The sequence below is a fragment of the Tetrao urogallus genome (assembly GCF_951394365.1).
Source record: "Tetrao urogallus genome assembly, chromosome: 9".
Lineage (NCBI taxonomy): Eukaryota > Metazoa > Chordata > Aves > Galliformes > Phasianidae > Tetrao > Tetrao urogallus.
This window is the reverse complement of record NC_136822.1, coordinates 12573286-12598590: the sequence shown is the minus strand read 5'-3', so window position 1 is coordinate 12598590 and position 25305 is coordinate 12573286. Positions and strand designations below refer to the sequence as shown.

Sequence of the window (25305 nt, the reverse complement as noted above, 5' to 3'; positions counted from 1 at the left end):
TTAATGAGTTGTGTAGACTAGTGGTTACTTAAACTTTTTTCTTAGTGTCATATTTAATCTACATAAAACTACCATTTACCAAAGGAACTAGACTTTGCAGCAGCAAAGAAAAATTACTGAATTTTTTCAGTCTCTGCACATTGTTACAAATATCTAGTGATACGTTATCCGTCTGGAATGCTTTGAGGTATAACTACAAATAATACTTTTAGCTGTTAATATTTTAAAAATACAAAAATACAAAATTCACTTATTGGTGTAAATTAGAATGAGTAATGATTCTATTCTGCCTTAGATAGATAATGTCTAGAGTAAAACAAAGAAATGAAGGGATCAATATGGATGACAGACGACAGACCTGATGAATAAAAAAAAATAGATACATAATCTCAAAAATTCAAATGCCACAAAACATTAAGTGCTATATGCAACACTAAAGATAGAATCCTTTGAGAGTTCTTTGAGAAAGAACAGGTCAGACATAAAGGGCATATTCTAATACATTCTGTAAGAAATTCTTTTACAGTAAGAACACGAAGTAACAGAGCTACACATGATTTATATAGCTAATAAGAGTGGGGTGTAAGTGGTGTAGCAATCAGTCATTTTTCATCAATCATGTTGGCAATGCCTGAACCTGAGAAGGGTTAGTTGGAACAACATTCTGGAACCCAGGTGATTACATGAAACATACTTCCGGATGGAAATGGGATTGTAGAAACTGTGACAGTTGCTTGTCTTATTATTTTCTGGTTTTCTTATTATTCTTTTATCTAGATTATGTGAAATTTTATACTTAAATTATCTCTGGGTGTTTGTTTTTCACTTTCAGTTCAGGAAACCTACCCAAGAATGTAACGATGCAAATGATACCATTTGATTTTTAGTCCAGCACTACAGTTGAGATCCAAACACTCTTCTTATTTTGCCCAGTGCACATTGGTGTTGGATATATATTCTCACTAGTTCAACTGCAGTTTCTATAATAGCTTGAAACGTCTGTTTGTTCTACAGGTGTGAACTTGATGCATCCTATAAATACTTTTTTTTTTTTTTTACCCTCACAGGTAATTATAATGGTGATCCAAATGATGACAACATAAAGCCTAATGGTGATATTGCAAGTAATTCCAATGAACTTGGACAAAGCTGGCTTGTAACTGACAATAACACCATGTATGTACAGGAATCCAATCACATTTGCTAATCGAACTCTATGAAATCAAATATCTATCCACTCACTGGCTTTGTCATCCGGGCACTATTCTGCATCTTCCAATTACCCACTAGAAGTAGGAAGCACCTTCTTCTAATTAAAGACCCCTGACTGGAAATCATTAACTTACTGGATTCCATAGCTCTTTTTTTCCTTTTTTTTTTTTTTTTCAGTGAGAACAGTCTTTTAATTATCCCAAAAGGCACTGAAAAGAGCATTCAGAAATGGGATCGTATAAGCCATTCAAAGAGGCTAGATAAAGTCTTCTGACTGTAACAAAATGCACCCTATTATGTGGAATTATCGTGTATTAGAATGCCACAAAAGACCTGGTAGTAAGAGATGTACATAATCTTCATTTTGTTTACTTTCACAAGGTGCTCTGTTGGAACAGAAGACCAATGTGATGCTGCGCTGGAGAGTGAAGCAAAGAAGAATACAGCATGTGGCATGATCACAGATCCAACAGGTAGAATGCTTGTAGTTGTCTTTTTGCCCATTGTTCTGAGCTTACATTGAATGTGTATAAAATCTCCAGTGCCAGCAGCCAAAATTAGGTTACAATATGTCAACTGATGAGACAGTGCAAACATTGCTGCTCTTTGATTTGTAGTGACTTGCATTCTGCTTTCTAAATGAAATAGTTCAGAGGGCACTGTCATTGCATAAATTACAGATACTTCATCTGAAATTCTGTAGATGTTTCCCACATTAGAGATCCTCTGAAGTTGTTTGTAATTATTGGTTTGCCTAGCCAGCAGGTCCTAATTTATGTACGCTGTGTTGTGTAAATCACAATGGGAGAAGAAATGAGCCTGATCCAGCAGGCCAGGTTTTATTGTATGTGCTCATTTTCAAGTATTGGTTTAACTTACTAAACAAAGCCAGACTGAAAAACTCAATACATTTGCTATGACATACAATACATGATGATGGTGATAAATTTCCCATTTTTTTTCTGTCCTCTATATATCTTTCTTTGTTTACACAGGAATCTTCAAGGATTGCCATGACAAAGTGCCTCCAGAAAATTTCTTCAATAATTGTGTTTACGACATGTGTTTCACTGAGGGACAGGCAACATCCTTATGCTATGGACTGCAGGCCTACGCTGAGTCATGCACCAATGCTGGAATATGTATAGAGTGGAGAAATGCTACTCTTTGCCGTGAGTGCTGTGGTTTATATTTATTCTGTACTTAAACTTTAAATTGTCCACATTCTCCTCTATTTTCATGTATGATATTTCATTGTATGTAGTGCTTTAAGTATATATAGTCTTTTGGTATGTTGGGAGTCTGCTTTACCTTAAGTACTATTCCAGTATTTATATAAATCAATAATTTGAATGAACTTCTGGATACATTTGGGTCTAATTCTTCAAATATTTATAATTTCCTATTAGTTTATTGGAAAGTTTGAGTTATAGTCAGCTGTATGTTACGTGAGCTTCTACACTGGGAGAGTAACTATTACTTTGCTTTGCTGAAAATCCACCATCCGCAGAGCAAACACAGCTGACAAATCTTGGCTCTCAATATTCATTGATGGCTTTTGGACAAAAATTAATTTAGTAAGACATTTTAAGATACAGATGTTTCTAGAAAGTTTACAGAAGTATTCTCATATATCTCCAGACTAATTATGTTTTGAATAATATTATAGCAGGAGCTGCTCAGTTTGGTAAAAGAATGATTTTAGAATGGCCTTTGATTAAAAGCACACATAAGTCAACCCTAGGACAGAGCACTGACCATTTGTCTATAAAGAGAAGACAGAAGAAGAAAATAGCTTCAAAGCCCCCAACTCAGATTGAAAGTATTGACTTCCAGGTTCTACAGTCTAAGGCCATATTCCAGGACTTAAATACCTATGGTTTGGTTATGGTGTTAGAGAAGATGACTGCTCCACATTAGTAGGACTGTCTCTCAAATGCTCCTTCCATCAGTAGTTCAAACAAAAAATCAATTAGGAATCTGAAAAAGGTAGATGACTGGTGGCATTTGCTGTCAGGAGTAAAAGATCCTACTGTAGTTACGGAAGTGAATGAAACCCACGTGTGGTGATATTTCACAGATTATCACATAAATAGTATTTAGGTGTTTTTTTCAGACCATGGGAATAGACAAATGCTTCAAGACTTCTGTAAAATACAGTATTTTCCCTGAGTAGCGGGAGGGGTGTGAGAGCAGAATGCATTTTCTCAGGGAATCTCAATGGAAAAGAATCTGATTTTTAGGTCCATTTTTAAATATGACAGGTGTTCAGGTAGTAACTGCAGTAACAGAGACATACCAGCTGGTACATGAAGAGATGCTTCTATTCCCTAAATTGAGTGACTTGAGTAGTCAGGAAATAACAGAGCTCAGAGGAGTTAAATGCTCTATTTAATCCCTGGATATGAGTAGCCTGGAGAGTTGTGGCTCAAACTAAAGCTTTATGAAATTTACTGTTGTCCACTATACTGCTGAAAATGAGGTTTAGATCCATGTAATGAAAACTAGATTTGAAAAGATGTGATCCCTCCTGCAGCCTTATATCTTCCCTGGCCAGCCCAAGCTTTCTAACCAGCTCCTCCCTGTTTTCTCTTTTCTGTCTTAAATTGCCCAAAGGTGGGAGGACAGAACATACGTGGTTCTGCCTCTGATGAAACTTGAAAGCAGTGCCTCAGCAACTTTTATCTGCCATGACATAGCTGCATTGTACATACTTAGGAGTTTTATCGTTTCCATGCTCCTCTTTTCCATGACCTCCCTGCTGCCCTCTGTCGCCTACTGGTGATCTTCAGGGCTTTGAACAGAGCTAAGCTGTTTTCATAAAAACTAGCAGACAGCTCTGCACTGCTGCTGTAATCCTGTTTAGATACTAAAGGCAGCCAAAATCAGAAAGATTAGTTTCCAGCACATCTGGATGTCTTTATACCCCCAGAAGAAGGATTACAGAACAAAGCACATTTAGGTCTGTATGATCACATCAGCCCTATGCTCAAGACAAGCCTGCAATATTTGACTTCCCAAGTGAGATAAGTGCAGGGTGGCCTACTAGTCTTGCCCATCAGTGCCAAATGCCAGTCATCATCTCACAGTGCAAGAAAATTCTTGGTAATCAGTACTCTCCAGTGTCAGACTCTCATGCAACAGCTTTCCTAATTTTCAGGAGCAAACAGTGAAAATGAAAGCATTGGGATAATTTTTATAATATTTTTGTCCTTTTTAGTGATCTTATTTTTTCCTTTTTCCTCCAGCAATGTCCTGTCCTGGAGGCAGCATCTACCAAGGCTGTGGAACTAGGTGTCCTTCTACTTGTGTGAGCTCCTCGGCCACTAACACCTGTAGCTCACTGCCAGTGGAGGGTTGCTTCTGTAAGGATGGCTATGTTCTGAGTGGGGACACATGTGTGCTAGAAAGCAACTGTGGTTGTGTTGATGACGAAAACCGCTATCACGAGGCAAGTTACCATACACAGTATTTAAAGAAAAACAAAAACAAGAAAGAACAAATTATCTCAGTTTCTATCATTGTGAGAAAAGACACAATTGCTATTTACACTGTTAATAATAGTAAAAAAGATTCACTTTGCCAGCCTTCTTGATCATTGAGTTCTGTGGTCGTAACTGAGTAAATGATCATGTATCGTACACATTCAAATACTAATAATTAGACTGTCCCTTATGACATTACCATCCTATTTATCTTATGGTATATAATTCTACATATTTTTTTCCCCTCAGCTGGGTGAAAGCTGGTTCACCAGTTCTTCCTGCACAGAACGCTGCACTTGCAATGCTAATAACGTGATCGCTTGTTCAGTCTGGGAGTGTGGAGTACGAGAGGAATGCAGTGTTAAGGATGGTGTGCTGGGCTGTCATTCCAATGGTAAGTCCTCCCAGAAAATTCTTCCCAGTGTCAATTCCATGGTTAGATTCTTACTGTCTCTCTAACTTTCTCATAAATATATTTTCATATGTGATGGCAAAGATAATTCCAACTAACTGCTGCTAGTAGTAAGATGCAAGAAGACATGATGATCTGTCTTGTGGTCATTGATTCCCTTCTACTGTAATTGATATCTGCAAAAATTGATGCTGCCCAACAGCCTGTAAGGTCCCTTGGATTGTTTTTATCTTGATCATACAAATTCAAGAAACGAATCACCAGTGCTACAAGTTCTAAATTTGGGACTGAGAGCTGTTTCTGAGAGACTGTTAGCAAGCTTCTTACATAATTATGTATATAGATACATATTTATTTACATTCATATCGATATCTGTATTTACTCATATATTTATGTATTCCCTTATTACTACATAGGAAAGTTCTGGATTACTCTTAATTAGCATGCATTATGGCTACAACAGCATATAGAAACAGATAAACAGTTGATTTGTTGACAAATTGCCAGTTTGTATGTAATTATTAAATTAAATTTAGGAGATATCTACAGGAAATTTCTCATTTCCGGGTAAATGCCCATTGCTGTGAATCTGAAATACCTCTATGAAAGTTTCTCCTTGTGATAATGATAAGTTGCTGCACTAATACAAATGTCTATGATCCGTTGAGTCCAAGGTGAAATCCAGTCCAGAATCCTTAGATCATTTTTTTCACTTTCAGGCCAAGTAACGTGTCAGGTGGCAGGAGATCCCCACTATTTCACTTTTGATGGATTGATGTACACATTTGTGGGTACCTGCACCTACACCCTGGTTCAGTCTGTCAGCAACAGTGTGGACCCAATAACCATCCTTGGCAAGAATGAAGACCGAGGGCTAAGAGGGGCCACTTACCTGAAAGAAGTCTACATAGATGTGTATGACACACGAATCACCCTTCGGAAAAGCAAAGAAATCCTGGTAGGTGTTGGTGCTGTTTATTCCAGCAAGAGCCATCTTAAAATCAGCTCACTAGAGCAGCTGTAGGAAAAGGACCTCTGTGTTTCATAAGAAACATGTATGTATATCCTTAAAATTTACAGACACCTCCCATAAATTGATGTTGTGGGGAAATATAATTCCTGACAGTTTCCCAAGGCTTGTCTTATAGTTTCATTGTTCTATTAGCCTATCTTGGAGGTAGAGCCCAGAGCCTCTGGATCGGAGAACTGTTGTCTGAACTAAAGAATTTACCTCCCCACTTCATTAAGTGTTGTCAACTCAATCACCTATAGTTAGAGCCCTGCCCAACTCGCCTCAGCTGAAAAGCTGATTTTTGCAACCTGTAGGTGGAATATGTAATAGTGAAAGTGTGAAGAATCTAAAACTGCCAGAGTAATCCTCAGCACTCCAAGGCATATAGATTCAACGTAAAAGCATTCATGGGAGATCGTCCATACTGACAAATGATTTATGTCTCCAGCTGAACAATGAGAGGGTCTACAGTCCAGTGGAGAACCGGGTGCGGGGCGTATCCGTTGGAAATGTTGGCAGCTACCTAGTAGTGGAAACAGACTTTGGTGTGATAGTGAAATATGATGGCGATGATCATCTGGAAATAACTCTCCCACAATCTTATTTCTCAAAGGTAAGATTTACTGTGCAAACATATTGGTATTCTTTCAAAACCATTGCTTGAGTATTTATTTTCATTTTCTTTGTTCTCATGTTTTGCTACTGCATCTTTCTTCATAGCTGTATTATAACACACATCATTTTTTTTCCTATTTTTTCTCTTTAAACCAATTTCCTTGTGTTGCAAAGGAGAACTGACAGAAAATGACCCAGCTAGGGGAATACATCCAGCTAACAGAATTAAATGGCTTGAAGTCTTAGAGTATCATATCATCTATTTATTTTCTATTGCTGCAGTCAGTATGTCTGGAATATTTAGTACGGGGTTGATTGTCATTAGTGTTTCCACCTCATCATTCCAGAGGCAATGATTAAGAACTTACTGGGGAAGCTGGTGCAGAGCAGATTGTTTTTAGAATATAGTTCTTGTTTGCTTGCAGGTACAAGGCTTGTGTGGTAACTTCAACGATAATTATAAAGATGATCTGTCCTTGCCCAATGGTACAATTGTCAGTGTCACACAGTTTGGAAATAGCTGGAAAGTGGAAGAAGACAGTGATGCAGGGTAAGCATTACTTCATACCTTCCATCTTTCTTTGGAACACTCTTCCTCTACTTGCCTTGTCTATTTCACAACTTTGCAACATACGAACAGTGTGTATGAGATTTTTCTCTTCTACAGTTAAAAGTTCAAAAGAAAAAAACATCACCACCAGAAATCACCATACAGGCCAGATGGAAATCACAGCCATTTTACTGATCCTCACACACACTTGGGGAATTAAGCTTTGGAGTAGCCCACAGTGTGGACACAGCCTATGTTTACTTTACACTGAAAAGAGTACTTACAACAGGAGGATGGAGTTCAGGAACAGTGATGACCAGATGTCCCCTAAGGTACAGAGAGCCTAGCATGGTAACACAGTTTGTACAACCATGGGTTTACCAGCCAAAGCCCATGCCACAGTGTCCACAGAAGGCAAGCAGTGCATGCCTATGCGTTGCAGCCAGGTTCAGCGAAGAGTCCAGATCACCACACAACTTTGCAGAGATGAGGCAGATCCAAAGTCAAGCTGGGAAATCAGTCCTCTCATCAGGATCAGGTTGAGTGCCAAGAAGCAGCATGGTGATTGCCGTGCAGATCTACTGCTGCTATTCTTCCACTTGTAGACAGAAGTAAGACTGCAGGCTCCATCACTATTTATTCAGTACCTTTCAGTAGCAATAAACTTTCCAGCTTCTTTCTCAGTCTCACATATGTCCTTGAAACTCAAGTGCAGATGTTTTTGTGCTTTCTTGCAGTTGCTTATCAGACTCAAGAGAAGATGATGTTCCTCCTTGCACTGATGAGAATAAACCAAACATTGAAAGCCAGTGCAATGTCCTAAAATCAGACAAATTCAAAGCATGTCATGATCTGGTGGAGCCTGAAGACTTCATAAAAATCTGCACCTATGACATGTGTCAGTACGATGGTATGAAGTCTGCTCTTTGCGACATAGTTCAGTTCTATGTGGACACCTGCAGGAATCAAGGCATCACCATTACATGGAGGAATAGCACATTTTGTCGTAAGTGCACAAAAATAAATAAATAAATAAATAAAACAACAGAAGATTGGATGGCTGACGGCATAAGACAAATGAGCATTATTAGGTAGACAAGTTATATGAAGGATAATTAGGACAAAATTTTCAAAATAAGCAATTCTATTGTTATGATTTTATTACTTGGCTCTGTTGCTGAACTGTTTGCAAGCTGAACTAAACCCAATGATAACAACTAGATGAGTTGTGGATGACAGTGTGGAGTTAGGATGGTTTTCATAGCCAAATGAATGTCTTGAGATACTTCAGTGAGTCTAAAATGGAGAAATAATAGAATCACAGCATCATTTATGTTGGAAAAGATCTTCAAGATCATCAAGTCCAACTATAATAACAGTAATACAATCAGAAATAAAAAACAAGATGGAAAACTGAACACAGGGATCAAAGCCACTCACTGACAATTCAGACAGTTGCTTATTAAGGGCCAAGTTCTTGCCACACTCCATCCACTCAACAAAAATACCATCTAATTATGAAAAAAAGAAAGAAAAGAAGGTAAAGGTTTTGTTTGATGAGCAAAATGATCTATAAGAGGATGGTCCTACACCACTATTTTACAGGTCAAGTTGAAGATATCAGGCAAGAACATCTGTTTTAATGTGTTTAATAACACTGCTTCTATTCTCTTCACCCACACAGCATTGCCCTGTCCATCCCACAGCCATTACACGGCCTGTGCCTCTGCCTGCCCGTCAACGTGCAATGACATCTTTGCCTCATCCCTTTGTGAGAAGACAGACTCATGCACAGAGGGCTGTGAGTGTGATAATAATTATGTGCTCAGTAATGACAAGTGTGTTCCACTCAGCAACTGTGGCTGCAGGGACGATGACAACAATTACTACAGTGTAAGTAGTTCATTGTAGAGTAAATCTCTGACAGCAAAACTTGCAGGAAATTGGTCCTGTGTCCAACAGGATGAGAAAGGAAAGTCTTCAGAGTCTACCATTTTAAATACATTTCATTTTTTAGCAAAAGCTGTGGGCTTAAGTTGTTAGAGGATGCAGGAATGTGGTAATTTGCACCTTGAAGCCAACATTGAGGCATACTGGAAACCTGATAAAAGTTAATTGGGTGGTCTATCCTATTCCTATTATGTGTTCTAATTCCCTTGTGGAAAATAAATGGACTGAGATTGCCCCTCTCCCAGTTTCTTGGTAAGATTACACCTAGATTAAGCAGTTGTGGAATGGCCAGCAGGATGCACCTAGCCACTCTCCATTCATTTTGCTACTGACTTCCTATTGCTCAGCACCTTGGTAATATAGCATAATTTGTGTCCAGGCTGGGGATACCTGGATTACTCCACACTGCACCGAAAGATGTGAATGTCAGCAGAATGGTGTCATCAAATGTCAGAGTTATGGATGTGATTCTAAAGAAACCTGCGTGATCAAAAGTGGAAAATACAAGTGCAATCCAACAGGTACGTTCAGGCAGATCTTCATCTGCTATTACATGAAGACTAGAGAAGGAGGAGGGATGTGAGTGTGCATTCTTTCTTCCGTGGCACTTCCAACCTTTACGACATGAAGAGGCAGGTCTGACAGTACTATTGATGACACACTATTAAGCACAAAAAAGGCCTCATTTCTCAGAATAGGAAATTACTGTACGAAACAGGGAATTTGAAGAAAAGAGTAGAACAAGAGTTTGAAAATTGATGTACACCTAGAAACTTGGCAGGTCATTCTCGCTGATTTAAATATATATATATATTATATATATATTTATATATATATTTATATATATATATAATATATATATATATATTTAAATCAGCGAGAATATATATATATATATATATATATATATATATATATATATATATATATATATATGTCCACCTACATTTACCAAAAGTAAAAGTCTATTACGTACATCTATGAATCCTTTGGCAATCAATTTTTTATTTTCTCCTGCATATTGATTTGAAAATATGAAAAGTAGAGGCAAAACAGGACAGAGCAGATACTTAATAGCCAACAGATACTTAATAGCCAATCTTGGTGCTTTTCATCCAGTACTTGCTTTGGCTAAGTTCTTACATTGAGGTGTCAGCCCTGCTATGTTATAGTTAATCCCATGTTCTTACTGTAAATTGGACTGTTTAGTAGGTATCTTGTTGCCTAATGCCTCTAGAATTCAATTTTCAAGAATAGGATGGCATATGGCCTATTGTATTAATGACCAGTGCGGGAGCATAGAGCAAATCCAGCTACCCCTTGCTCCCTTTTCACAGAGTGTCACAGTTGAAGCACCACAGCAGTCTTAAGGAATTGGCTTTGCACACTGTAGTCAAAGAGAATACTTAGATGATAGTCATTGCATCTGAAAGGTCTGGTGAACCCAATGACCAGTTTAGTAACCTCAAAAGAGATCAGTGTTACAGCAGTTACACAGTCTAACTTCAAAATTAGACATTGCTTGTCATGTTCAAATAATTTTGTTGTAATATATTGCTGAGGATTATGAAACCAACACCTTTACAAGCCCACTGCAAGCCATGCTGTGTTGCAGTCATTCCTCTGCTGAGGACCGATGTGTACAGCTTAGTGCCTACAAAGGTAATAAACCCTACTGCCATGCTTCGATTCTATTGGTTCCCACTGGTTCTCAGCAGAAGAATGAGTTTCTCTGGTTGACTCTCCATCTGAGTGCCCATTTGCTAGGTTTTTAGGCCATTTGATGCCTGAGCACACATTTTTATTTAGAGAGGATTGCATGTCAGCAGCAATTATTTTTATCTAATCTGTATTAAGCAGATTTATGCATAAGATTTGGAAGGCAATGAAACACCTTTTCTTTAGGTTTTGGGAAGTGCCGGATCATAGGCGATCCACATTATATCACATTCGACGGTTTGGTGCACCACTTCCAAGGGAAATACACGTACATTCTGACTCAGACCATCCCTGACCTACCTGACACTCTGACACAGTTCAGTGTTGAAGGCATGAACTATCCTCTTCGTCTGAATCGACGCATTACTTACCTGAAAGAGGTCATCATCAACGTTTACAATCACGAAGTGCGATTCAGGCAAGGCAAGCAGATACTGGTAAGTCTCTCACTGACTGCAGAGCACAGACAAAGGTTCTCCTTTGTAGTAAAACAGATAAATAAAAGGCTTGTTCTAAAGAATGTAAGTATTAAATCTAACAGTGTTATTACAAAAGTACTATGGGGTAAAATTGTGGATTTAGTTGTGTTCTTTTTTTTTTCTAATGCTGTGAAAGATAGATTCTATTTAAAAAGAATAAATAAATGGACATCTAGGAATAAAATACCAAATATCCAAAACTTACAATAAAGCCACACAAAGTATGATCAGTGGTAGGGACAAGAGTGAATTATGCTGGGAAAACTTCATTTCTGCCCTCTTTGGTGGTCCATAATAGCATACATTGGCTCATACATGCATATTTGTTCAGCAATGGAAATCTCTCAGGAATGACAATGATGTAAGAACACTGTGTCCAGATCACTTTCCTTAATATGTGATTTTGTTACTTTAAAAGTTGAATACTGCATTTTTTACCCGGTTAAAATATCACGTATTTATCATAAAGCCAGAAAAGAGGAATGCTCCTTTGCAGTATTTACCTGTATCAAAGCCACGTATGAATTTGGCATGTATATTATAAGTATTAACTTATTCTTTCCCTTTTAGTTGGATGGCGTAAGGGTGAGAGCCCCTGTTCGTCCTCATGACGGTATTCGTATCTATCAGAGGACAACAAGAATTTACCTGGAGACAGATTTTGGCTTATACCTGAGCTTTGATGGTGATCAAAATGCAGGTAAGTGATACTAAAACAATCTGCAGGAATATTTATGCACTGTGTCAAAAAATGTTATCATTACCAAGTAGGCCTAAACTCAAGGTAAAATTAGAAATTTTCACCCTTTAAGCCTGTGGTTTTTTTGTGACACGATCTTCCAGAAAAGTGAAACAAAAATTATTTCTCATGGAAGTTGGCACTTCTTTATCTGCGACCACCTGAATTTAGGAGAAATTATATGTGGAGTCAGACTGTTCTGCTATTTTTAATGTTAAGTAAGGCTTGAGTGATGGAAACAAAAGCAAATGACTTTAAGCTGCTGACCAGAAAGATAGGGGCAAGTGTGGATCTGCCCCTTTCCCAGCTTAACCCAGTTGCCCGACTGAGGTCCCCAAGCTGAACAACTGAGAGTGCATTCTTTCACGTGCTTCCTCTCAAGCGTGTTCCAGATAATCTCATTCTTTAGTGTTCCTCAGTGTAATCATGTATCACGTATCATGCATACAGAACTCATTCATGTAAGCTGAAAACACATTACCTCCTCTATTCAAAGTGGAGTTGCCCCTGCTTTACAATGTAACACAGCCATGGTTTTTCTGATGATTTCAAATCCTGCATCACACTACCAACTGCAGTCTGAATCATGGAATTCAGTACTTCACACTTCTTTCCACCTCCTCCATATACTTGGAAGAAAATATTTCTTTGTAATGGCTATTTTTTCCTTTGAACTTTCCTAGATATAAAGCTGGCCAACACCTACAACAACAGAGTAGAAGGTTTGTGTGGTAACTTTGACGGGAGATCTAGAAATGACTTCACAAACCCAGATGGTGTTTGGCTGAAGAATGTGAATGCATTTGGTGAGAGCTGGAAGGTTCCTGTGGAAAGAACCTCTCGTTTCAGGTACCTAGTGTTCTAATTAATATCCCCGGCAAGCACAGCCACTGGAAGTCAGGAAATTAAGCCATAGTTAATATTCAGGTCTAACTATGCAGTCAGGTTTCTGTTACTTTTTCTTTCTTTGGTCTTCCAAGGAGTTTTCCTACTCAACACTAAGGTGCAATACCAGTGCCTTTCCATCTTGCCAAAAGAGGCCTGAGCTGTCACTGCATTGCTTTAGCTCAGTGTGCTTCTTCAGAGTCACAGCCATTACAACAGCTAGGGCACTGGTATATACGGTATCTGCCAAGCTCGTGGGTCCTGGCAAAGGTTAGATGCATCATTTGCTGGATGAGCAGGCAGATCCTGGTTCAGTGTCATCCCTCCCTCTGGAACATGAAGGCACTTCCAAAATCCAGCAAGATGAATTCACGGTTCCTCACTGAAGAGATTCTTCTAGTATCTAACTTCCCTATTTTCACAACTACATTGTGTTTTCTGCTAGTACAAAAAAAACCTGGGACATTCTTTTGAATCAAAATCAGTGTGATATTTGTGATCAGGCCAAGCTGCCCTAATTAGTCCATACAGAACACTGAAACAGGGAACTAAGTTTTCTTCTCTCCTTCCAGCTTTTCAATTTGCTTTGAAAGGTTTTTGAGGTTGCTTAACCACCAACAGAAATCATTATATTATTTGTATTTCTTTTCAGTATGTAAATAGAATTGTATTAGCCATCAGGATACAATTTAGCTGTGAAAACCTGTCCAGAATAGCTGAAAGCAGCATGTAGGCTAATATTGAGCATAGAGAGGCTCTGGAAAGTTATGCCTGGAGAATTCTGACACTTCAGGCATGTAGCCAGTTCTCCAGTGAAAGTGAACATACCTCCAAGAAATGGTGGTCTACTACGCTGCCTAGCATTCAATTATTATTGAATGGCTTAGGTGAAGGAGGCCTGCATGAAACCTGTGTCATATCGAATGTCCATGGAGATAACAACAGCTATTCTTTTAGATTTAAAAACCCATATATCTCTAAAATGGTAGGAATTGTTCTAGTACATCTTTGATTTACTTTATATACCCACTTCACATTCAGTATAAAAATTGAGAAAGAAATAAGCTGACAATTCTATCACAAGGCAGAGATGCTGTTACTTGCAAACTAGTGCTATGAATGCTGGATGTACAGAGATCTGATGGTTTCATAATGACTTCATTTCCAGCCGAGAAGCTGTTGTGGAAGATGAGAGTGACGAGGAACCAGATACAGGGCTCTATCAAGGCTGCAGTGAAAATGAGCTGATGCAAGAAAACAGCACTTCTAAATGTCAAATCCTGACTGCATTGGACGGTCCTTTTGCAAATTGTCATTCTGAAGTCCCACCAGAGCCCTATTACTCGTAAGTGTCTGCTGCAATCTGGGCAATTTTAATCTGCACTTCCAAAACAATTTTGGAGCTTGTCTCTAATAAGAACTGTATATCTTCAGTTTCCAGGAACAGAGGATAGTAAATGTCTTCAGAGAACTGTCCAGAGCTTCTACTAGTTATATGTTTAGTTCCCCTTATTTTTTTTTTTTTCAATTAAGATTTGTTTTCTCTCTATTTAGTTTCACTTTTCTGTTATCTCTAGAAAGTAGCTTTCCTCTTTACCTAAGGCAGCAGCACTGAACATTATACCTGTAGGTTGGGATCTCCAGTGTGCTCAGAGTTCTCATTCACATTCAGTGATAATTTAGTCAGTACCTGCCCCTATTAGATTCCTTTCAGAAATTGTAGTTTTGTAAAATGCAGTCTTCAAGTCAGAGCTGCAGAGACTAACGCTGTCAGTGACAGTTCTTCAGTCTTTCACAGAATGGTGCAAAAAAACAGTTTAGTGAAGAATAACTTCCATGGCAGTGGCAAGAAATTTCCCTCTGTTCATCTGGCCTCCTATGTACACAGTTCCCACACACCTGGTTTTGAACCATATGAAACCTGTTGATTAATTCTTAGGATCGTCATTCATCCATCATCAGTCAAAGAACGGCCAAGCAGCTGCCAGAATTCTTTATTCATGTAGTTTTAAGTAATGTACAATGAAAGGTGGTGCCCACTTCAGAGCCTCTCTTAGCTGTGAGAGGAACGTGAAAGTGCCTTAAACCAAACAAATGGACCATTGACTTCAGGGTCTATATCCTGATTCTTAATGTAAGCCCACCTTTCTCCTCACTCTAGAATTTGATTGGGCAGCCCATTTTACTTTCTTAGTGGCTGCTTTATTTTTCTGAGATACTGTATATTTGCAGATCCCATTCACCTCAGTTCTCACTGCCTCTGAAAATCAGGTCACTGATACTCAGATGATCAGCAAAGTTGAGAAGGTAGCACCAGCAAACAAAAAATAAAAGGTATAGAGCATGAATGCTTTCTCATGTTGCATACAGGAGCTGTGTCTTTGATATGTGTGTGGAAGAAGATGCTGCTGAGACGTTATGTCGCCATCTGAAAGAGTACGTGCTTGCTTGTCAGGAGCAAGGAGTCGATATGGAAGGCTGGAGGCAACAGACTGCTTGTGGTAAGTATAGGAAGAAAATGAAAGTGTGGTTTCTGGCTAAAGGACTCTCAAAATATGAGATTAGAAGTTTTTGCTAGAAGCTTTGCATGTCAAAGCTTCTTGGTCTTACAAACATACAAAAAAGGTCTTACAAACATTGATGCACACTTCAATCTTGTTCATAGTTTAGCACGCACACTTCCTCTTCTATTGCTGCCTCTGAGTCTTATATTGATGTTTTGTACTAGACTCCACCTTAGAAAGTTACTTAGGGGAGTAGAGTAGTCAGCTCCCCTGCCATGAGAAGTTCCATGAGAAAAATAAAACATCTCCATTCCCAACTGGTCTTTCAGACTGAAAAATGCTGAAACAGAATTTACAATGATCTCAAACCTCTTTTTCCAAACATTTTTTTCCCAAGCTGAGTAGTTAATCCAGGCCATACTTACCTTGCATCACCCATGGGTAGAGGATTTTGTATTTCTGAAGTACGCTTCTCAGAGCTGTGAAACTACTCTGATGCTTTCAGCTACTCCGTATGTGTGAGAAGTAATTTGATATCAGTGAAAACCTGGACTCTGAGCACAGCATATGAATAGCTTTGAGAATGGATTTCCTTACTGTGGAGTCATTCACTTATAACTTCATTACCATTATATATGTATGAATATTTCTGTGTATGTGTGTTCATCATTTTGCCCTTACAAAACAGCTCTGAGGAGGCAATGTGTAGCTGCAACCTGTTATAACTGGACTCTCCTTATTTTTACAGAGATGTCGTGTCCATCCAACAGCAAATACAACTCATGCATGACTGCATGCCCAGCATCCTGCAGCGACATGACCAGCCCCTCCGAGTGTGAATCGCCTTGTGTTGAAGGCTGTGAATGTCTCCCTGGCTACATTCTAAGTGACTCTGACTGCGTGCCTTACAGAGAATGTGGCTGCACATACCTTGACAAATATTATGAGGTACAATGTCTCAGCAGGCCAGACAGCCCCCGCAGTGCTAAACAATATTTTCTTGTGCTAATTATTTTGATAATCTCTTTGTTCTCCTCAGCATGTAACTTTGAAACAAAGAGCAATTTATTTAATAATATTCTGGTCTCTGGAGGTAGGGAAGAGAGAATGCATTGCTCAGTCTGCCTCTGAAACCCTGCCTGTCAGAATACTTTGCAGGCACTTGGGGGAAGAATATGATTACACTCTGACCTCCTTGTTAATTTTTCACCTTTATTACTGTAAACAGCCAGAATAGGTTCTAAAATGTATAATACACCAGTCATAGAAAAATTCCCTTGGACACCATGGTCCCTCTCCTTTCAGTGAAGAGTGGCACAGAAGGGGCTGAGTCTGTAATGTTGGCTGCAGCATGAAGAGAACCCCAGCGAGGTTGGATTCTGAGGAATCCAGAGATCCCACACTTCCAGCTGTGGGATAAAAAGCTCTGTAGTCGTTTTGGCAGTGAAGATTTGATATAGACAAAGCCTAAAGCAAGTAAAGAAGGTGTTATGGGAGGAGGTAGACATTCTAAACAAATGGGACTTGCCAGAGAAGTGACATGGCACCTTTGCACATTGTCTTGTAGGCACAACATGATGCATTTGCTACTTTATCTCCAGCAACAGTTAGATATTGTTGTTTGTCCATGTACCCAACCTGGGGCTAGGATCTCACACCTCGAACTTTCATCAATATTCCTTGAGTTTCAAGGAACTGGGTTAATGAGCTGCTTGCTTGCTTTCTGTATTCAAAGTACAAAAAAGAGAGATCTGCCATGTTGTCTTTCATCAAGAAGAATCAGAGTAGCATAGGGTTCTAGTGTTCCATTCATGTTTTTGATACTGATATTTAATATTTTTTAACATTCATTTGCTATCTTCCAGATTGGAGAAGAGTTCACCACTGATGACTGCTCCCAGAAATGCCAGTGCACAGAGAGCTCCACTGTCACCTGCACTAACATAGTGTGTGGTTCTGATGAAATCTGTAACATCGCAAACTACACTCGTGGGTGCTACAGGAGTAAGTGAACCACTAAACCTTCACTGCTAAGAAGTCTTGAGTTATTGCTTATAGGATGTATCTGCGTCTGGGCTATTTGCAGCAGTCTGAACAGAAGAAATAATAAGCTGACTTAATAAGATTACTGGAGAACTTTCTCTGATGTTTTGTCATAGAAAGTGTTTCTTTCCCATACTCCTGTTATCAAACAAAACAAATAACAGATCTTAAAATACAGGGCATGTCCAGCAATAGCAGTGTAATCTAACCAAGAGCAATTCTCTCAGGGCTGGATTACATGAGATTCTCAAGCCTTTCTCCTTCCTTTTTGCTAGCTGGACCATGTATGCCAAGTCCTTGCCAGAATGATGGAATTTGCTCTGAAACAACCAACGGCACCTCTGACAGCTACTACTGTGAATGTACAGAGCTGTACACAGGACAAAGCTGCAACATTGAAAGGCTGGGTAATAAAATTAGCTTGGATTTCACTGCCTGAATTACACACACCACTAGTTTAAAAAAAAAAAAAAAAAAAAAAAAAAAAAAAAAGGGGGTGTGTCATTATGGAGAAGACTGAGTTGGCTCTTAATTTCCATGCTGTGAATCAATAAGGAACTCAGTGGGAGGGGGTGTCAGATCTGTCTGGGACCTCGTGACATCTTTTCAAGGGCAGGTTGTGTTTTAGTCCCAGGCAGAGTGGAAGCTGACACTAGAAATATTCCAGTACAGGTTCCTACCAAGTCAGTGACACTGTTGCTTCAGGTAGAAACTGGGCCTTGTACCCCAAGCTGGGTGGTCAGGTCTGTATTAGTACATTCAAACAGAAAGAAGGGGGCAGATCCCTCTGCAAACTGATACTAGAAAGCATGGCAGCAGGGCTCTGCAGAGCATACAGGACCTTGGTCTAACACCATTCCAGAAAGCCAGTTCAGTCAGAGAACACAATATAAACCAAGCAGACAAGCACGTCTGATTCCACAGAGTGCAGTTTCACACTTGAAATAGAGGAGATCCTTCGGTTCTCAGTGCTCTTAGCACTTATAGTGACCGGGCTCATTTCTTCTTCAGATGACACCAGTATCCCAGAGAGCAATTCTCAGAGCAATACAGTTGCCATCGCTGTTGGAGTTACAGTAGCAGTGGTTGCTGTTGTCATTCTCATCACCTCTACAGTGTATCTCTTCAGGTAAGACTATTCCTGGCTTTGCTACATTCAGCAAGGGCAAGACATACTCACTTTAGCGTCCGCACACCTGCTATCCCACATCTGCAGAAACAAAAAGGAAGTACAGCATTCAAGATATCATTTGAGGAGTATGAGGGAAAGCTTTTTTCTACAGGAATGAAGAGGTTCCATTCCTATTACATAAGGCATACGCATCACTATCACAACACTCGGGATTCTTCAGAGTCTGACATGCACACTCACACCACGGTTTGACCTCCCATTGCAGATAAGAAATTAAAGATGGTTGTTGGTGTTTGTTTGTTTGTGTACAGAAGGAGCAGAAAGGCAGATGCAAATATGAGTGCACGGAATCCATCTTTGCACAAGTCTGAGAATACATCAGGTGGTGGAGTACGTGAACACAATTATGGCTACGTAGTGAATGCTGCATTTGACCAAGATGAACCCCGAAGTACATACCTGTAGTTAGCGTGTTTTGTTTTGTTTTTCCCAATTCGTATGTATTACTTTCTGCTCTTGTATTTTTAATAATATTTCCAACACTTTCAAAATAATAAATAAATAATTGCATTTACTGAAGGCTTCTGAAGTTTTTCATCTGGAATATATCTCAGCTCTCATGTTGCAGACTCCAACTGAAGTAAGTCTTAACTCACATTATACACTGTATTGTCCACAGAGGCTGTTGAGGTAACATTAAGTCCAGGCTGAATTCAGAAGCACAGTTGTGCTGTGCCGTCACATCCATACCTCTGATAGAGGCACTAGCAGCAGACTGACAAGGTCAGAATTAATGATAGCATCTCAAGCAGGTTGTCATGACACCACCATACCCAAATACTTAAACAGGAGAGAAACAGATGACTGAGCTGGAAACAGTTCTGCTCTTTTGTTAAGGCATGATTGATTGGGGAGAAAAGAAAAAATAAGACAATATCAAACTGATCTGATAACAGATAACCCACTCCATGCATCCCACTGGGACGTGCCAGTCTGAAAGAAGTAATTATTGGAGTGACAGCAGCCTCCTTGCTGTCCGTCTGGAGTGGACAAGAATGAGGACTGTCATCGGCCCTTGCCTGTGGGTGCTAATGGCAGGCAACAAAATCTACATCAACAATGAAATCCTGTCAAAAGTTCTCTTGAGGTCTTTGCAAACTTTTAAGCTGTCACACTTACAGATGTGGTTAGAGATTTGCATCAGCTCAGGCTTGGACTCCACTAAGGACTCTTCAGTAGTAGAATATCAGAAGTGTTTGTGGCAAGATTTAGGCATTGTACTGATTTTGGCTGAGGTAGACCTGATTTTTATCAGAGCAGCTCCTATAGTGCTATGTTTTGGATTTGTGGGGAAAGGAAAAGGAAAAGGAAAAGGAAAAGGAAAAGGAAAAGGAAAAGGAAAAGGAAAAGGAATCGATGTTGATAAAAAAACCAATGCTTTAGTTATTTCCAAATGGTGCTTACAAAAGTCAAGGTCTTTTCAGCTCCTCACACTGCCCTGCCAGAGAGCAGGCTTGCAGCACACCAGAAGCTGGCAGGGTGAATAGCCAGGACAGCTGGTCCCAATGAGCAAAGGAATATCCCAAACCACGTGACATCACACTGAGATATAACAGGATAATGCTGCTGTTCCTGTGCTCCTGCATTGGACAGGCTGGATCTTCAGTGTTAATCCAATGTCCCAACACCCCTCAGGGGGCAGAAGCTCTGCCTAGGCATTGTATAAGACCTGAGCAAATTTCCAGTGGCACGAGTGAAGCTCTTAGACACAAGGAAAACAATTGACTAAAAATTTTATTGATGGCAGCAGCTATTTTGGGAGAAGCTAGTTAACCTCATTATTTTACAAAGGGCTGAACAACCTACAGTGAGGGAAGGGAGTGATGGAGAGAGGTAGAGGAAAGGTCAGGATGACCATCTTGGGTTTCAGCCACATTTCTGGTTCAGTTCCTGATCTGTGGATGATGGCAGTGAGTGCACACACAGCTCCTCTGAGTTACACTATTTATACATCATTACTTCACATGTGCAGTTTGAGATTTAAAATACTCTGGAAATGGATCGGTGGGGCTTCAAGTGGTCTCCCCTCACCAAATCTACTGCTTGTTAACCTTTCTGAGTGCCCAGGTATTGTTTGTGACGATCTCTCCCTGCTCTCAGTTCACTTGTTGTTGCTCAGCATTTCTGCATGGTCTCATGAGGTAAGGAAATATGTCAGACAAGAGCTTCCTTGCCTTCAGCAAAGCCCCTTCCTTCAGCCACACCTTATCTCCTTCTTGCAAAGACCTCATTTTACTCCTCTACCAAATGTTTGCTTCTCAACCTCCCTCAGCACTGCTAGCCAGAAAAGCACTTGTAATCCCCATGGGCAGTCAGGTGGGCAAAAGGCATTTTGCTTGGGTCCATTCAAGAACATACCAGCTGTCCATACGTGCACAGCCCAGCCATTGAGGAGTGAATGTGAATGGAAAGGGGCTTTCAGCCTCACTACATAATGAGAATGAACCAGTGTGAGGGACCTACCTGTCTACAAACAAATTGCCAACGTCATGCTGCAATTTCACCACATTTCTAAAGGCGGCTTTCCTGCCTGTTCAGCAGCAGCTTCCTATTGCTCTCCTGTACTTGCTAACAGTGCAGTTCTGTGAATGTTGAGAGCTGCTGACTGTGCTCACTTCCTGCCGTAGCTGCTGGGAGCATAGGATACCCCACACCCTGCAGGATCACAGCTCCATCTCTCCCAGGTAATGCAGCCCTATCTGTACACAGGTGAAGCAGATTTCAGGGTTTCCATGGTTACACTTTGCTATTTCAGTAACGTAGGAATTGCTTCGAGTTTCCACTGCAAAGCCTTGTAAGTGCTTCAGACTTGAAAGGGGGTAATAAAGAAAGCAGAACTGCAATGCAGTGCTTCACTGAATTATCTAATTCTTGTTAATAGAAGCCAGAAAGATGACAAATCTGACACTACTCAGATCTTACAAATCAATCAGTTCTCCTGACACTGGGCATTAAATCTCCTGCTTGGTTCAGCTCACTCAGAGCACACATCTGCTGGCGGTGAACCTTCCTTTCTGGCAACAGCCATGGGCTGGCCACAGCTGCTCAGCTGCACTCTCCCACCCCTCGGCTCAGAGGACATGCTGGGCATGGCCACACGCTCCTACACCTGGAGGAAATCCCTGAGTTACAACACAAAGACACATGAAAAGCCATCCTTGACGTCTTTGCCCTAAAACGGCAACTGGGACGGGCTCTGAGCTCCACCTCCGTCTCTTCCCTTTGCCAGCAAAGAAGTCAAGTGGCAGCGCACCGCACCACCACTCCTTCTCTGGAGGACTCCTGGTGAGAGATGCTCGTTTACCCCTCTCCCCATAGGATCGCTGCATACCCGGCCATCGGGTTCAGCAACAACGCGAGGCAGCAGGCAGCCGCCCTCTCCTCGCTATTTATAGCGGCCGGGAGGAGCCAGGGATCGGGACGGCTTCCACCTCCGGGCTTGTTCGGGGCCGCGGTAGCAGCAGGGCGGACGCAGGGGTGAGCGGGGAGAGCGGGGAGAGCTCGGGCGGGGAGCGGGAGTCTGCAGCGGGAGTCTGCAGCAGGGTGCGGCCCCGCAGCCTGGGGCACCGCGGCCCCGCCGGTATACGAGAGCGGCTGCCACCGCCCGACGGAGCCGGCCCGGGGGCCTGTTTTGGGGAGAGCCTCAATGGGAGCAGGGCTTGTCGGGGGGGGGGAGCTCGGCCCCCTGACCCCAGCAGAGAGCAATTGGATGGGGGTGAGTGCTGGGAGCTGTTGCTGGCCCACGATGGCTTTACCCTTTTGCTTCAATTGCTCAGCAGGACAAGGGTGGATTTCATTCCTTGCCCTCTGCCAGCACACTGATCACAGCCAGGCCCTGCAAACAGCATCCAGCGCAGCAGCAGCCAGCTGTCACTTGCCTGTGCTGCAAGTGCCAGGCACTAATGACCTCCTGACATGCCAGCCCCCAGCAAACAACCTCTGTGTACCCCAGAGCTCCCCTCGTGCCTTGCCCTGGGCTGCCCAGCCAGAGAAGAATGTCCTGAGCTGGATTTTGCAAGATGGCAGCAAATGAGAGCTTCAGTGCCGCCCATCCTGGAGATCCCCAGCCTGGGGACCTGACTGAGATCTTTCGGCCAGCATACCAGCACTGGGCTCTCTACCTGGGAGATGGGTACATCATCAACGTAACACCTGTGGGTAAGGCTGGTGAGGTGGGGTGGGTGCTTTGGGATGGCTGAGAGCACTGTGGGGCAGGTGGTCAGCCCCAAATGGCAGCTCCAGGATGGGAGAGAGGAAAGGATAGGGGCTGCAAGCCCCATGGGTGGCATCTCCAGGGGCCAGACAAGCTCTCTGGGGTCGTGGCCAGGCTGTGTGGGACCTGCCTGGCTCACCCTGTGCCTTCCCCAGAGGAGGGACCGCCAGCCACATTTGGCAGCGCCAAGTCGGTGTTCAGCCGAAAGGCCATGGTGAGGATGCAGCTTCTGAAGGAGGTGGTGGGAAACGACACCTACCGCATCAACAACAAGTACGATGGCACCTACGCTCCCCTCCCTCTGGAGGAGATCATCCGACGTGCCGAGTACCTCATCAACCAGGAGGTGTCCTACGACTTGCTGGGAAACAATTGCGAGCACTTCGTCACACTGCTCCGCTATGGCGAGGGGGTCTCTGAGCAGGTAGGCAACACATGCTGCCCAGGGTCCATCCTTGTGGGGTTGGCATGGAAACGCTTAGTGTGTCTGTGCACTGTGGCACAGCTCCAGATGTGCATGGGGACAGTACAGCCCCTGGGCTGGGGTCCAAATCATCACAGGCTCACAAAATACTCTGAACCAGGAGGCTCCCTGGGGCTGGGGTACTGCTTTTGTTCAGCACAAGGATGAAGGCACGGGATCGCTTACTCATTTCATTGCCCTGATTAGCTCTACCTGCTCTTCATTCATGTGCCTATGTTTTGCTCTCCCTCCGCAGGCCAACCGAGCCATCAGTGCCATCGGGTTTGTGACGGCGGCTGCAGGTGCCTTCTCTCTGCTGGGCCTGTTGCGGAGCCGGAGCCGAGAGAGGCAGTACTGAGAGGCCACTGGGCAGGAGATGCCAGGCAGGAGCTGCTGGCGACACAGGGTGGTTCGTGCCCTTACTCCTAGCAGTGCCTCTCTCAGAGGGCAGCCCCAGTCTGTTAGCTACAGCTGCTGCCATGGCATCACCAGCAATGTCTGGCAGCATTCACGAGCGAATTATCCTCACGCCTCAGGGATCTGCTGAGGGTTTTGGCACATAAACTGTTTTTACAGAATGCATCCTGTGGGCTTTCTGTGAATAACCTTTCCTAACCTGTGTGAAGGAGCATTTTTACTTGTTTTTAACCTTTTTTGTTTTTATCTCCTTACCAGAAGTAATGCAGCAGCGCTGCTGTAGAGGCCTGTGCAAGACTAGATAGATGATGATAGAGCTCTTTTCCAACCATAATGATTCTACGGTTCTATGATTATAAAGAAAAACCTCAGGGCAGTCTTTGTGCCTGGAGCTGGGCCCATTGCAGTGACCAGCATGACAGACCCTTGTTCCAGCACAAGTCTTCTCCCAGCCAGCAGGACAGCACAGCCCACGTCCCACACCTGGAGGTTGAGCTGTGTAACATCTCCATGCCTACAAAGTCTCACTGTCTCTGAGCACAAAGCTGGCTTGTAGCTCATCCTAGGAGAAAGATTTTGAGTGGAAGTGTGATTTATGACTCTTCATGGAGAGTGTTCAGCTTGCATGTTTGGAACTGTATTTTTTTGCAGGTTGCATATAAGAAATGAAATCTAACTGTGCCTTCACCACGTGCAGCATTCTGGAGAAATAAGAGAGAGGAGCAAGAGCTGTCAGTAAGCAGCTTGCTATTTTTGTCTGCTCTCACCATGTATATAACTGGACCAGAAGCTTTTTTTAAACAATGGTTGTTTCAGTGTTTGAAATAACAAAGCCAAGCCTTCTGGTCATATTTTGTAGTTAATACAATGAAATAATATTGTTGGTTGTTTTGTTTGTTTGTTTTTTAACATGGAAAATGTATTGAAATAAAACTGGGCTCTTGGTAACAGAACCTGGAAGCCCTGTTCTAATTTCCTGTAAATGTAGTCAGAAGATCTTTCAAGACTAAACTTAGGAAGTGTCTGATTAATATGAAGATGAGAACAAGCCCAGCCTGGCTCAGCTTCCTGAACGATGCAACTGAAGAGCGGTGGTGCACATTAACCTCTGCTTCTTGGCGTGACTTGGATAAAGCAAGCAGCTCTGTGCAGCTTTCCACCCAGTGTGCCCTGAGAGCAGCAGTGCCACGTGGCACCCAAGAGAGAACTAAATTTGGGTAAAGAGGCAGCTATTCATTCCCTGGGTGCATATCCCAGCCCAGCTCCAGCCTGCTGCAGTGCTTGAGCTGAAATTTTCCCTGTGCTCAGCACATTGTGTCTGCAAAAACTGGCAAGGGAGGGTGAAGTAAGGACAGCATGTGCACCCTCCCACATTTGAAATTTATTCCAGAATGGAAGAAAACCAGAATTGCCT

At 41.8% G+C, this 25305-nt stretch overlaps 2 protein-coding genes across 2 annotated transcripts in view; both read left to right on the top strand.

The window, feature by feature from the left end:
• The window catches only part of LOC306949887 (IgGFc-binding protein-like), a gene marked incomplete at both ends in the record, with an annotated part of 59210 nt that extends 36590 nt beyond the window's left edge, over nucleotides 1-22620 (top strand). Inside the window, 23 exons of the mRNA XM_079539936.1 lie at nucleotides 1068-1176; nucleotides 1594-1685; nucleotides 2208-2384; nucleotides 4461-4663; nucleotides 4947-5091; nucleotides 5830-6068; nucleotides 6571-6735; nucleotides 7163-7287; nucleotides 8025-8197; nucleotides 8972-9180; nucleotides 9617-9758; nucleotides 11143-11393; nucleotides 12006-12135; nucleotides 12858-13023; nucleotides 14228-14404; nucleotides 15430-15560; nucleotides 16312-16511; nucleotides 17429-17567; nucleotides 17882-18013; nucleotides 18618-18735; nucleotides 19050-19189; nucleotides 19418-19428; nucleotides 22117-22620. Of these exons, the coding sequence (XP_079396062.1) occupies nucleotides 1068-1176; nucleotides 1594-1685; nucleotides 2208-2384; nucleotides 4461-4663; nucleotides 4947-5091; nucleotides 5830-6068; nucleotides 6571-6735; nucleotides 7163-7287; nucleotides 8025-8197; nucleotides 8972-9180; nucleotides 9617-9758; nucleotides 11143-11393; nucleotides 12006-12135; nucleotides 12858-13023; nucleotides 14228-14404; nucleotides 15430-15560; nucleotides 16312-16511; nucleotides 17429-17567; nucleotides 17882-18013; nucleotides 18618-18735; nucleotides 19050-19189; nucleotides 19418-19428; nucleotides 22117-22620 (3878 nt within the window). The remainder of the gene's footprint in view (nucleotides 1-1067; nucleotides 1177-1593; nucleotides 1686-2207; nucleotides 2385-4460; nucleotides 4664-4946; nucleotides 5092-5829; nucleotides 6069-6570; nucleotides 6736-7162; nucleotides 7288-8024; nucleotides 8198-8971; nucleotides 9181-9616; nucleotides 9759-11142; nucleotides 11394-12005; nucleotides 12136-12857; nucleotides 13024-14227; nucleotides 14405-15429; nucleotides 15561-16311; nucleotides 16512-17428; nucleotides 17568-17881; nucleotides 18014-18617; nucleotides 18736-19049; nucleotides 19190-19417; nucleotides 19429-22116) is intronic.
• Nucleotides 22621-22817: 197 nt separating this feature from the next.
• Nucleotides 22818-23832, top strand: PLAAT1 (phospholipase A and acyltransferase 1; the record flags this gene model as incomplete). The annotated part of the gene is made up of 3 exons (XM_079539725.1): nucleotides 22818-22956; nucleotides 23167-23435; nucleotides 23731-23832. The coding sequence occupies 3 exons, from the start codon at nucleotides 22818-22820 to the stop codon at nucleotides 23830-23832; spliced, it is 510 nt and encodes a 169-aa protein (XP_079395851.1).
• Nucleotides 23833-25305: the final 1473 nt, after the last annotated feature.